At 45.4% G+C, this 13,027-nt stretch overlaps 1 protein-coding gene across 2 annotated transcripts in view; it reads right to left on the reverse strand.

Moving 5' to 3' along the window:
* Positions 1–13,027, reverse strand: part of INTS4 (integrator complex subunit 4) — a 33,966-nt gene that overhangs the window by 4,863 nt on the left and 16,076 nt on the right. For both annotated transcript variants that reach the window (XM_042838171.1, XM_042838172.1), the window contains exons 13-19: positions 11,447–11,562; positions 8,757–8,890; positions 7,751–7,908; positions 5,924–6,017; positions 3,986–4,066; positions 1,571–1,701; positions 1,013–1,072 (exon numbers count right to left, since the gene is read on the reverse strand). In XM_042838171.1, coding sequence (XP_042694105.1) covers positions 1,013–1,072; positions 1,571–1,701; positions 3,986–4,066; positions 5,924–6,017; positions 7,751–7,908; positions 8,757–8,890; positions 11,447–11,562 — 774 coding nt within the window. The remainder of the gene's footprint in view (positions 1–1,012; positions 1,073–1,570; positions 1,702–3,985; positions 4,067–5,923; positions 6,018–7,750; positions 7,909–8,756; positions 8,891–11,446; positions 11,563–13,027) is intronic.

Below are 13,027 nucleotides of genomic sequence, written 5' to 3' on the forward strand. Positions count from 1 at the left end.
AAAAAAAAAAAAAAAAAAAAAAAAAAAAAAAAAAAAAAAAGCTAGCTAGCTCCGGAGGTGAGGAACAGAAAACAGAATTCATTTTATATCAAGGGACAAGAGCCTCTCAGATCATCCAGTATTGTTCTTTATATAGAAGCATAATTGGTCTTCCCCTGTACATCCCCACATGCAGAAAATGCTGTTAGACTGACTCCCTGATGGCTTATTTGTCACTGTTAGCAACATGCCTGCCACATTCAGCAGGACAGCTTTGTAAGCCCAGTAAATGCTTGGTGCGATTGGTGAGAGACGTGACGTGCACCATTCCTGCAGGTGAGCAGCCTCTTGGGCAATGGGCTCTTCTCTGCTCATTAGGCCCAGCACTGTGCTGTATTTTCACCTCCAGCTGAGTCTAGAAAAGCCTGGGGAGGAATAGTGGACTCGCCCCCTCCCCCAACCCCCAAAAAAAGGAGTCTCTGGTCCTAAAGCCCTACAAGTGAGATTCTCCAAGATCCAATTAATGCTCTACACAAGTTCAAACTCCCTAAACAGAAGCTTTGGCAAAGGCAGAGGAAAATCACGTGCTCCTTTCTATGTTCCAAGAGTGTGTAAGCAGCACCATGCGCCCTTGTGCTTCTGGGATTGCCTCTACAGAGGCAGCACATTTCTACTGCTCCGTCATGCGGTGCAGCCAACATCTGTCATGCTGAGGCTGCACAACCTACACAGGGGGATTTTGTGTGTACAGGCATTTCTAGGTGACCTTACAGCTAAGCAACAAGCTCTGCCAACGTTCAGATTCCTGCTTATGGAATTCATCGCTGCTGTAGGGGTTGCATTCCTAAGATAAAGTGATGAGTTTTGCTGATCCTGAGGTCTAACGAGAGGGAAAGAAAGGAAGGAAGTGAGCAGTTCTGCTCCCTGGCTACCAGTGGCATATTCAATACCAGGTTACATGTGGAAGAAATATCATCAGCTTCAATACAAAATACAAAAAAGCACAAAGAGAAGAAGCAATGCTGTTTCTCACCTCTGAAAGGAATCTACTTCCTGCAGGAATTTCTCACACATCCCAAAAAGGGGTTCCACCCTGCAATGAGATAACATTGCTTGATCCAAAAATAAAATAAGAGAACTGGCTCTACAGCCGTAAGCATTTGAGAGTTTTGAAATTCAGTTCAAGCTCCTAGAAACTGTAAGACCTTAAAGACAATCTGAGACCACAAATGGATTCCCACAGGAGAAAGAAAAAATGAACTGTCATCTTCTCCACGCCCATAACCCCCTCCACAATACATCCTTCACATCTGCATCCACAGGCATTAAGTTCCCAGAGCCACTGTTGCAACACAAACTTTCCACCTTTAAAACATAACAGATCTTATGGAACTCTATGACAGCACAGCAAATCGATGCCAACAAACATATTTATGTTCTCCTACGTGCACTGAAGAACGAACTCAACTTCATTCCTCAAATGCTCATCAGCATTTCCATGGTGTTTTAAGTGTCTAACTTAGCCTTGCTGCTTCTTAAAACAAAGCTCAAGGATACAAAGCTTGCAGGTGACCCTTGGCACCACCCTTACCCTCTGGTGGTGCGTGCAGTCACTATGAGCTGTAAAGCTTTTGCTTGCAGTCTCATGTGGTGAATGATGACCACTTGTCTACTTTCCACACCGCTGTACATGAACTCCATTTTGTAAGTTTCTTCCAAGATCTGTCAGACAACACAAACAAACACGACGACAAACCATCAGGCTCAGTTAATTGTTGCCCAAGCACGGTTGCAAGATTCTGCACTTCTTCCTCATGTGAGGAACCATCAATCCATGAGCACCATTCTTGTGATGAACCATTTCATGGTGTGAGGCGGTACTTCATACTAAAAGATATCAAAGAACCAATCTGTGACTCCTCACCTGAAATCCATCACTCCCTCTCTTGGCAACACACCCTGTGATGTTGTATTTTACATTTCTGGGCTGGAGCTCTCACCAGCTCCTGCTGGTTGCACTGGAATACAAACCAAGCAGCACAGCAGAGCAGCCCCAGTGGCTCTGCTCAGGTTCAGTTTCATAGCCAGACTAAACAGAAACAACTTCACATTCAACAACACTTCACGTGCTGCAGCTAGAAATGGGAACCATCACAAGGTAAGCATCCTCCTGTGTTATTTTCAACACAGTTAAAAGCTTACACAGCATGCTGTGGCTTTACTGAACACCACTGCATTCAGTGTATTAAATAAAGTCCTTGCTTCTGTGTGGTTAAAGATTCCCTCACCTTGCTTGATGGAAAGTGATCTACATTCACAATCAAAACAGATAAACCTTCCCGGGGGGGCTCACACACTACTAAGAAGGGCACCCAAGAAAGACAGTTCAATTAGAGAAGATTTAAGAAGCTGATAGGCTTTTGTATCTACTCATCTCCGGGGACAATTGTCAACAGCAGAGAAGGGTTTGATGCACAGCAGTAGCTGCATCTTAATACATTTTAATTAACTGGAGGATCAAAATGTCAGCGTGGCTTCCCAGCAGACCCACAAACTTGCTTTTACCCTAAATCCAGATTATTTAAAGCTTGCTTTCTCATTTCTTTATTTAAAAAAATAGTTTCACTTTGGTTTTTTTCCAGGATCAGCCAATCAAATACTAGAGAATAAGAATAACCTGGATTGCGTGGAACTTCTGGAGCTCATTTACCACAGTCCCCTCCTCAAAGCAGGTCTAATTAGCCCAGTTACCCAGAGCCCTGTGTTCTGTGAACACTTCCAAGATGAAGATTCCCCACTAACAGTCTGGGAAATCCATTGCAGCCCTTAACGACAGTCACGGCAGTTTTTGCTACCTTACATCTACTCAGAATTTCTCATATTCCAACTTGTATCCATTGTGCTTCTTGTCCCACAGCAGCACATCTCAGAAGAGTCCTTGTTGGTGCGATCCATACCCTCAGATAAGGCAGTGGTGTAGAGCAGTAAATCAGCCTCGAACCTTCCCCAGGCTGAATGAGCCCAGATCCCTCCACTTCTCCTCGCAGGAAAACTGCTCCACTCCTCAGCCACCTTAAGGCCCCTTGCTCAACTCGCTGCAGTTTGGCATTACCTTCCTTGGATGGAGATGAGCACATCACTGCTGCAGATGTGATCTCCTCACAACCAAGTGGAGGGGACAGATCACTTTCCCAGATCTGCTGGATAAGGCATGCATGCTCTGACAGTCCAGGATGCAGTTGGCCTTCCTTACAGCTTCACGTTCAACTCGTTGCACACCAGGACTCCCATGCTGCTGTCATGAGGCTGCTGTCATCCCCTTTCTTCAGCCTGCTCCAGATCCCTTTGAACAGCAGCCTTGCCCTCCAAGCATACAGACCAGCTCCTCAACTCAGTTTTATCCACAGGGTTGTGGAGGGTACTCTGGACTTTGTGCCAGTATTTGCAATGCTTTAAGCCAGGCAGTCTGGCCAATTTTCCATCCACATTATCATCCATTTATTGATGTGGAATCTTGCCATTTTGGTAATAAGTAATGGGAGACTGTGTTAAAGGGTTTGAGAAAGTCAGGCTTTGTGACATCCAATATCTAATGTCTACAGCACCAGTGCCATCACTGTGGAAAGCAGTAAGGTTAGTCAGGCATAATTCACCCTTCAAAATGCATTTCAGCTGATCCCAATCACCTTCCTGACTTTCATTTGCTCACAAACGGCTTCTAAGAGGACTCACTCCATGGAGTTCCCCAGAGGCCAACAGTCCACTGTTCTCCAATCTTCTTTCTCATTACTCTGGAAGATACGTGGCATGTTTGCTTTTTTCCTGTGGTCCTAAATCTCCTTCAATTGCTATTTCATTTGATCTTTTGAAACTGAAAGAAATTACTTCACTTTGGGGAACTAGGATTTACTTGGACAGGCTACAGCATAAAGTCAGAAACACTTTAGTACTGCAAGGCCATGGAGGCTGGAATCCAAGGACTCGCCTTCAGGTGCTTCAGCCTCACCTGTTTTGCTGCAGCAGATGCCAACGCATTCTGTTTCAGGTACAAAGGAGCTGCCACGTTCCACAGCTTCTCCTGCAAGGCCTACAGAAGAAAACCATTAAAAAAAAAAAAAAAGGGATGACAAATAATCATTTCAGTCTGAGCACTGTAACACTGTGCGAGATAAACAGCGCTTGGGGGCATGCCCTGTCTCTGCTATATGCCAACAAGCTGTCAGAGAGCAGGCTAAAGGTTTCTTCTTGCTTTTAAACACAGTAAGGGAAACCACAGCTTCCAAACTACACACTTCTGTATAAACACCCACATTAAAAAAATCCTACACAGAGTTGGGAATAACATCAACCAAACTACAAATGAGAGACTGGCTAAGCTGCAAATGCTTCAGTATTTAAGGATAATATGCAGTCACTGATCAGAGAAATTATAATCCATTATCACCTTCTTGAGACTAAGAGCAGGGCATCCTCAGATTGCACCCCTGGAACTGGAATACTGGAAACAATAACTGTCCTCAGAAACACACCCACACAGCCAGTATTCCTCAGCCTTCCTGTTGACAGCTCCCACTCCCTGCTCCCCCAGAAAGATCCTGAAGTTACTGAGTGCAACAAAGCTGCTGGTATTTGTACAAAAGAAACCCTATCTGCTCTTTGGTTTATGTTAAGAAAGGATTAAGAAAGCTTGACTGGAAAGAAATCTACTGAGAAGGGCATTCTGACATTGGTGTTCTCTCTGTCATACTGAAATTTCTAACTCTGTGGCATTAAAACTCACTTCTAATTTCAGCCACATTACTCGCTCTGTATCACCCATGTATTTATTGACTGCTCTGCAACTCAAGCAAAGAATGTTTGGAGCAGTGTTCACCCACTTCTCCCAAACAGAACACTCATCTTTGCCAGAAACACAAACGTTCACATTCTCTTAGCTAAGGCAGGATGGCTCAGTCCAGTCAAGCCCTGGAGAAAGGCAACAAAGCCACTTCCAAATGCCAGCCCTCTGCATGGACTGTACATTCTGTGTTGACAAATCTCTGCATTTCATAGAATCAGAGACCAGCATGGGTTGGAAGGGACCTTAAAGACCATGCAGTTCAAGCTCCTGTGATGGACACTGACACCTCCTGCTGCATCAAGATACTCAAAGCCTACAACAGCTCTCTAAAATACTTTTTCTGGGTTATAAATGTAATCTGAGGATTTGAGGGCTGCTGTAACACATCCCAACTGACAGTTACACATTCAGCTAAGAAACTCAAATCACTTTTGGTTTTACACAACAAAGCTTTTACCCTCATTTGTGAGGTCCTGCTTTACCTACCTGCAGGTTACATTCAAACACCTTAAGAGTATTAGGAAACTCAGGTAAATTGCCAGCTTATAGCTCAAGAAGGGAAGCAAAACAAAAATCGAGTTTATGCTTCAGCAAGGAGCTGACTTTGAAGAGGGCTGCTGCCCAGTATCAAAATAACCACTTCACTTGCTTATACAGAACAGACAGGTCGTTTCAACACTGCAAAACATAGCTGATATTTCCCTCACTCAAGTCTAAAGAATGGCACTGGCACCGGTGCCAAAAATGCTGTCTACAAAACACACTCTGCAGAAACTCCACTTTCAGGAGCAGTTTTACCAAAAACATTTTGGTGGTCACCAGCAGAAAGAAAAGCACTCTCTCAACGTGAAAGGTTGCAGAGCGGTTCTCCACACTGCGACTGTCAGAAAATAAACTCTGCACTGGCACAGGAATGCAATGGTGCATTCATTACTGAAGTTACTTTATCAATTCTCTGCCCCAGAAGTGAAGCAGGTGCCCCAGAAATCCACCAAATCTGCACTTTCACCAGGGATCAGCTCTCAGCTGATCACCACAACAGTGTGCAGCTGACTGGGACGTTCTGAAGCACAGCACAGCCCACGACACCCTGCTGAATCAGACCTTGGTGAGGAGCAGCTGACACTGAAGGTACGTCGCAGTGAAATCCGCCATCCCTGCCAGCTCTGACTGCAGCTCCCCAAGCCTCTGAAGATCACTGAAATAAACAACAGAGGGGAAAAAAGTGTTGAGACAGCAAGTAGGTTAATCTAAATGCGCTCAGAATGCAGCAACAGCAATGCTGAGGCCAGCCATTCCCACATCTTGTTTTTCCTTATCCCTGGTACCAGCACCAGAAAAAGTAGGAAAGCATGCACTACAAAACAGCTTGCACCCTGGGAATTGGCAGCTCCTTTTTTCTTAGAGGCTGACACAAGCGCAGCAGTGGAAGCAGTAAGCCTGTCAACCCACATTGCTCTGCAGCCCCGTGGGAACCAAACAGGGCAGCAGTTCCAGATTTAACTTAAAAAAAACCCTCCAGGTTTCTACAGCAGCCAATGACCCATTTGTGTTCCGCTGCTGGGAAATCCAACTACTCGTATTGGGAAAGGTTGATTAGAACATGGTGGGCTCATGCAATCAAGCATGTTTGAGGTATGGCCTTTCAGTACCCAAAGGGAGCCTATAAAGACAAGGGGAGCCAACTCTTTGAAAGGGTAGATAGCTGCAGGACAAGGGGAAATGGTTTGAAGTTGAGGGAAGGAAGATTTAGGTTGGATGTCAGGGGGAAATTCTTTACAGAGAGAGTGGTGAGGTGCTGGAACAGCTGCCCAGAGAGGCTGTGATGCCCCATCCCTGAAGGTATTCCAGGCCAGATTGGATGGAGCCTGGCCTAGGACTAAATGTGAAGTTGGTGGCCCTGCATATTGCAGGGGGTTGGAGCTTCATGGAGCTTGAGGTCCCTTCCAACCCAGGCCATTCCGTGACTGTGATAGCTGCCACTGTAAGACAACCTTAAACCTGAGGAACAGATACTCAGTTGGCTGCTGTGTGTGGACAGGCTCCTTGGTGCTTAATTCCCACACCTCACAACAGGGAACAATAACAATTCACGCCAGCTCCAAAGCACCACTCTCCTGTGCAGTACACAGCTGTGCACGTGGCCATCTCAGACAGGACTGCTGTGAAGAAACAAAGGCACTCACAGCCTCTCAGGTGCCCAGAGTTTCGCTATGCCTGTCAGATTCTGGATGCTCTGCCAAGTTAAAAGCGTTTTGTGCACTGGATGCTGTGAGATGATGTTCTGGGCTGTGCACTGTAGCTCTAAAGCAGCTGAGGATAAAGCACGTTGTTTTCACGGTCAGGATTTCTACTGCAGGTGGGTGCAAAAGCAGTTTACAGCTACACATATAAAAAAGGTGGCAATGTAGGGAAAAAGGGAAAAGCCTTTTCGGAATTTCGTGCTCCAAATAAGGGATCTGAGCCTGTTTTTCTGGCTTTCAAAAATAACTCTCTCATCCCCTCTGCAATGATCCTTTTCAAGTGTTTTGTTTGTCTAAATCAGCTGAGATAAATGGAAAAGGCAGAATAGGCCTCTCATGTATGCAACAGCAGCATGCAATAATACTGTGTATTTCAGGAAAATCTCTGAATTCCTAACTCATGAAGAATATCCAACCCCTTTATAAGCAGGACTGATGAAAGGAACCCAGCAAGGCAGCAGAAGCAGCTTCTCTCCCATGCAATCAGAGGCCATGAGGCCTGGAAACCAGGAGACCAAGGGGGGAAAAACCCTTTTCTCCATCCAAAACAAAAAGCCCTGTGTGCACACGTTACAAATAATCTGACCAAAATGAGAGATGTACAGGAACAGGACTGAGAATGACACCGATCTTCAGAACTGACTTCAGAGAAGCGGCAAATCCTGACTCCTCTGATGAGCAGCCTTACCGAATGGTGAACTCCAGCAGCTCCTGGATGCCCTGCGGGTCGAGGTGCTGGAGGTTGTACACCCTCTCCAGGCTCTGGTGCAAGAACTGCTGGGAAGGGTCCTCATGTGGTGCAATGCTGGGAGAGATGGGGGAGGAGACCAGCTTCCTACCTGGCAGCTAAGCGTAGACAAACATGAGACAAGAGTCAAGTCTACCATCAGTAACAGCACTGCAAAACGCTGCTGTGTTATTTAACAGCTACCCACTGAGATCTCAGACTTTATTTCTCAGATTCAACATTAACGCCAGGGCTTTATTGGTTAATACTCTCTATTTAAAACCCACTCATAGCTAGAGATCTTGAGATTAAATGTCAGTGTGCCTTTGAGCATCCTCCTCACCTATGAAACAGTGGAATCAGAGGAAGACCACATGCAATCAAGTTTATGAACTGCACTAAGACTTACAACTACCTTCAGCCCCACCTGTACTTCCATGCAGGAAAAGCATGCTCTAAAGGAGCACAGAACGCACCACTGCCACTATTAAACTGTTTAGGTGAGATCTAAGTCAAATCATAGAACCCTTGGAGTTGGAAGGGACCTCTGAAGGCCGTCTAGTCCAACTCCCCTGCAATGAACAGGGACACCACAGCTAGATTTGTAATATGTTCAATGCTGTGAATTGTTAAGCGTGCTAAAGGTTGTAACATCGACAAAGGCTGAGCTCCCCTTCCCCATGCAGTGACAGCTCCTGGGAATCCTGCCTCCCAGCACTCTTTTCTAACCAGCAGAGCATGTGCTATTCCAGCTCGAGAGCAATAACATTTTTCTTCAACAAAATATCACAAAATCCATATCGTAACAATCTAATATTTGGCTCTCCCCACCTAAGGTACGTTTCAATATTCACTCACTGGTGCTGAGGGGAAAAAGAAATCCAGAGTCAAATCGTTACCCGTTGGCAGACATGGAAGAAACCAACAATACTCCCAACAGAGCAAAAGCCTTGGTGGTTCAACTTACTCGTAGTGGAGGGACCAGATGAGAGAGGCTGTCACGAAGATAGGCGTAATGTCTGAACGTGTGATCAGAAAACAGCGCTGGCATTGTTGGGCAACTTTTAGCAGCATTGAAAATCAGAACCAGAACAGCAATGTCTATTGAAACGGATTGTCAAAGAAAAATAAACAACGACCAGAAGAGTTCTTTGGGGATAGCGAGGCCAATAGCAATAACTCAACAACCCTTTCTTTGCTGGTGGTTCTTTACTAAGTTCTTTACTGCTGGAGAATGCTGAACAAAACCCAAGGAGGCAGCTGTCTGAGCAGATGCAGCTGAAGTACAGAGTGCAAACACTACAGGCAGGGCCATATTGGAGAAGGGCTGCTACTGCCAACGGGGGATGGCTCAGAGGCAACACACAGGATAGGAGCCAAGGATCATAAATGCACAACTCAATAGGTGGAGCTTTCCCTGAGGCTCACGCTGTGCTTACCAGTTTGGCACCCAAACACTTAAAATTAAACGTTTGCCTCTGAGGTTTTGAAAATCGCTGCAATTCCTCCCATGCGAACACCCTGAAAAGCATCATAGAATCACAGAATCATTTGAGTTGGAAGGGTGTTTGAAGGTCACCTAGTTCAGCTCCCCTGCAGCGAACAGGAACATCTACAGCTCTGTCAGGTTGCTCAGTGCCCAGTCCAGCCTGGCCAGCAGAATTACAGTGAACCAAAGGAACACCATAGGACAAAGATTCTGGAATGGGAAAACCCTTTTCATGGTCTGAGAGCCACAGAAATACAGAGGGCAGCCAAAGGCTTCAAGCAACAGGTCCAAAGGCTGGGACATTCACCTGCAACAGCATGCCCCAAAACATAACATCTCTAGCAGGAGTAAAAAGATTCCAATGCAAAGCAGCCGAGGTCAGGGCACTTGCCTGCGCGGAGAAGAAACAGGTTCAGATGCACTCCTAAGCACAGCAGAGATGTGAATGTAATTTCTCATCTCCTGAATATATTCTCTATCTGTGGGCTACCAAGCATAAAGACTTCAACTTGCCAAACTAGTTCCTCTCCTTCATCCAAAATCCCTTCCAGGTTTTCAGCTGAAGTGATTCAACTTCACTGTTGATTAAGATTTGCTGGCCACTCGGAATCTAAAATCCTCATATTTTTAACTACCAGTTCATTCACTGAAGGCCTTCCTTGTCGTTTCTGGCTCTCAGCCTGGCTTCCCAGAACACCTCTCCATAAAACATGGTGGTGAGTTACCTCCAGAACATTTCTAAACTAACATCCCCTGGATTCGAGCAGAGAGGTGGTGGAGTCTCCATCCCTGGAGGTGTTCAAGAGCTGCAAAGATGTGGCCCAAAGGGAAACAGTGGGGATGGGTTGATGATTGGACGAGATGACCTCAGAGATCCTTCCCAACCTCAACCACTCTATGATTTTAAGGTGCACTGAGGTAAACTAGAGCTTTTCACCCCAAAAATTCCTTAAATCCCAAACTCATTGGACAGATGTATGACACAGCTATCCGAGTAAAGATTAACTTCCTCTCCACCTGATCCCAGCCCTTGTCAATCCTCACAAGCTATTCATTTGATCTGTTAGCTGGTGGCCTCCAAATGGAGAGAAAAACAAGGAGCAGTGTGGCAGTTCAAACGAGCTGTTCCCATCTAACATCTCTCAGCATGCACCATAAATAACAGCACGTTCTGCAGCTGCACAGAAAGAAAGTGAGGAGAATGAACAATAGAAAAATGGTATTTCACATTTCTGAGGCATCTCCCATTGTTAAGAGTAACGGTACAAAAATCACAGTGTGCACTTGGAAGCACTGAATTTAACATAAGGATTTTGGATTGACTTAATTCAGAAAGCCAAGTTCATAGCATTATGGGAATTCAGCCACTGCTACACTAAGTGACAGTGCTGTTCTATAAGCTGTACAACAGGGAGAGGAGTAGAAGTTTCACCAACAAGCAAACAAAACAGAAAACCACTCTTATTTAAAAGCGAAAGCATCTCCCAAATTAGTGCAAGCTAATTTTCCCATCAAAGGGCTCATCTGCAAAACCTCAACCTTGAGACACTGCTTGATAACCAGATCATTCACACAGCATGAAAAAGCTAATTACACCACTCTGGTATTTACGAAGATTGTTCCAGATGATAAAATGGCCTGGGTTGCAAAGGAGCACAGCGCTCATCCACTTCCAACCCCTGCTGTGTGCAGGTCACCAGCCACCAGCCCAGGCTGCCCAGAGCCACATCCAGCCTGGCCTTGAATGCCTGCAGGGATGGGGCATCCACAGCCTCCTTGGGCAACCTGTGCCAGTGCCTCACCACCCTCCGGCTGAAAAACTTCCTCCTCATATCTAACCTAAACCTTCCTTATCTCAGTTTAAAACCATTCCCATTTGTCCTACCACAATCTACCCTTGAAAACAGCCGTTCCCCCTCCTGTTTATAAGCTCCCTTCGAATACTGGAAGGCCACAATGAGGTCACCCAGAGCCTTCTCTTCTCCAAGCTAAACAAGCCCAGTTCCCTCAACCTTCCTTGCTGACAGTGAGTCCATTGCTTGCTGAGTCACAAAGGGACAGCTACAGGACCGTGCTAGTTTGAAACAGCTTAACAAATTCAAGCACTGGGAAAACACCACTAAATGTTTGACTGTGAAACAGATCAGCTGCCTTCTTCACAAGGATACAAGCTGGATCATCCATGTCTGGTTCTGGAGTGTCAAAGAATGGGTGCGTGCTCAGCAGCTCCGGGACCAGAGGGAGCACCAGAGTGGGATGCCTGCTCCCCAGGAACTTTAAACACCTGTAAACACATGGACCAAAATATTTCTTAGTAAACACATACACTGCAAAATACAACATTTTAAAGCATTACTGTTTTGTATTACAGCAGAACTTTGATGAGTTGGTCAGCACCAGAATCCTACTGCTCAAGAGTACGTGCAAACTCATGGCAACTCTGCCTCTTCAGGATAAAATCTGTTCACTTAAGCTATCCAAGAGACAGTTAACATCTGCAGGCACACAACCTAAGGAAAACTTGCAAGTTAAACGCTAACAAGCACATATATTTTTTTTGTTCAGAAAAGCTAGAAGTGTGAGGAGGTAAAAGGACAACAAAACAAGATCCAGAAATCCAAACTCCAATAGCATTGTAAGAGTACACTAGAAGAAAAAGACCAAAAAAAAAAAAGAGCTTCCAATAATAACCAAAAATTCCATCTCAAACCACGCATGTGGAAGCATTGCTTCCTTTGTTGCCTCCATTAAACAACCCAAAACCCCCAAAACGTTCATTATTTTCACTCACAGACGAAAAGAATCCCTCCAAGAGCACAATACCCTTAGCCAGCCCACTTCTCACAATCAGTACAAGCAACTGCTAGAGAATATTGCCATGTCATGGAGCACAAAACATTAGTTACGTGGAATAGATGATGTTTCCTACTAAAAGTTGGAAGAACCTTTTCTGGAAACTCTGAGAATGCTTTGCTTTCAATAAGGTTTTCCTTCCATGGTCATCAGTTCTGAATAACCAACAGCAACACTGGCAAGCAAGAACAGTACAGTGTCTCTATGTCAGTCAGGAACACATACAATCTATGTACACACCTGCTATTCCAAGTATTTCCAGAATAATAATAATACAGAATAACTGTCTGCATGAGGAGCTAAAAGATTTGATTTAGTGGCTTGTGGTAGCAATGGTAACAGAAGGATGGTTGGACTAAGTGATCTTATAGGTCCTTTCCAACCTTGTGATTCTATGATTCTAACAGAATAACCTTAGTGCTGCTACCTCCTTAGCTAGTTCAGTGTTTGGTTAATCACAGAATGGCCAGGGTTGGAAGGGACCTCAAAGATCATGAAGCTCCAACCCTGCTGCCACATGCAGGGCCACCAACCTCCACATTTAGTCCTAGACCAGGCTGCCCAGGGCCCCATCCAACCTGGCCTTGAACATCTCCAGGGATGGATGGGGCATCCACAGCCTCTCTGGGCAGCTGTTCCAGCACCTCACCACTCTCTCTGTAAAGAATTTCCCCCTGACATCCAACCTCAATCTTCCCTCCTTCAACTTCAGACCATTTCCCCTTGTCCTGCTGTTATCAACCCTCCCAAAGAGTTGGTTCCCCTCCTGTTTGTAGGCTCCCTTTAGGTACTGAAAGGCTGCAATGAGGTCACCCCACAGCCTTCTTTTGTCCAGGCTGAACGAGCCCAGCTCCCTCAGCCTGTCTTCTGTCTTCATAAGGGAGGTGCTTCAGCCT

Source organism: Centrocercus urophasianus, unplaced genomic scaffold (assembly GCF_019232065.1).
Source record: "Centrocercus urophasianus isolate 14NV4802_14NV808 unplaced genomic scaffold, USGS_Curo_1.0 seq_74, whole genome shotgun sequence".
In the NCBI taxonomy this organism is placed as follows: domain Eukaryota; kingdom Metazoa; phylum Chordata; class Aves; order Galliformes; family Phasianidae; genus Centrocercus; species Centrocercus urophasianus.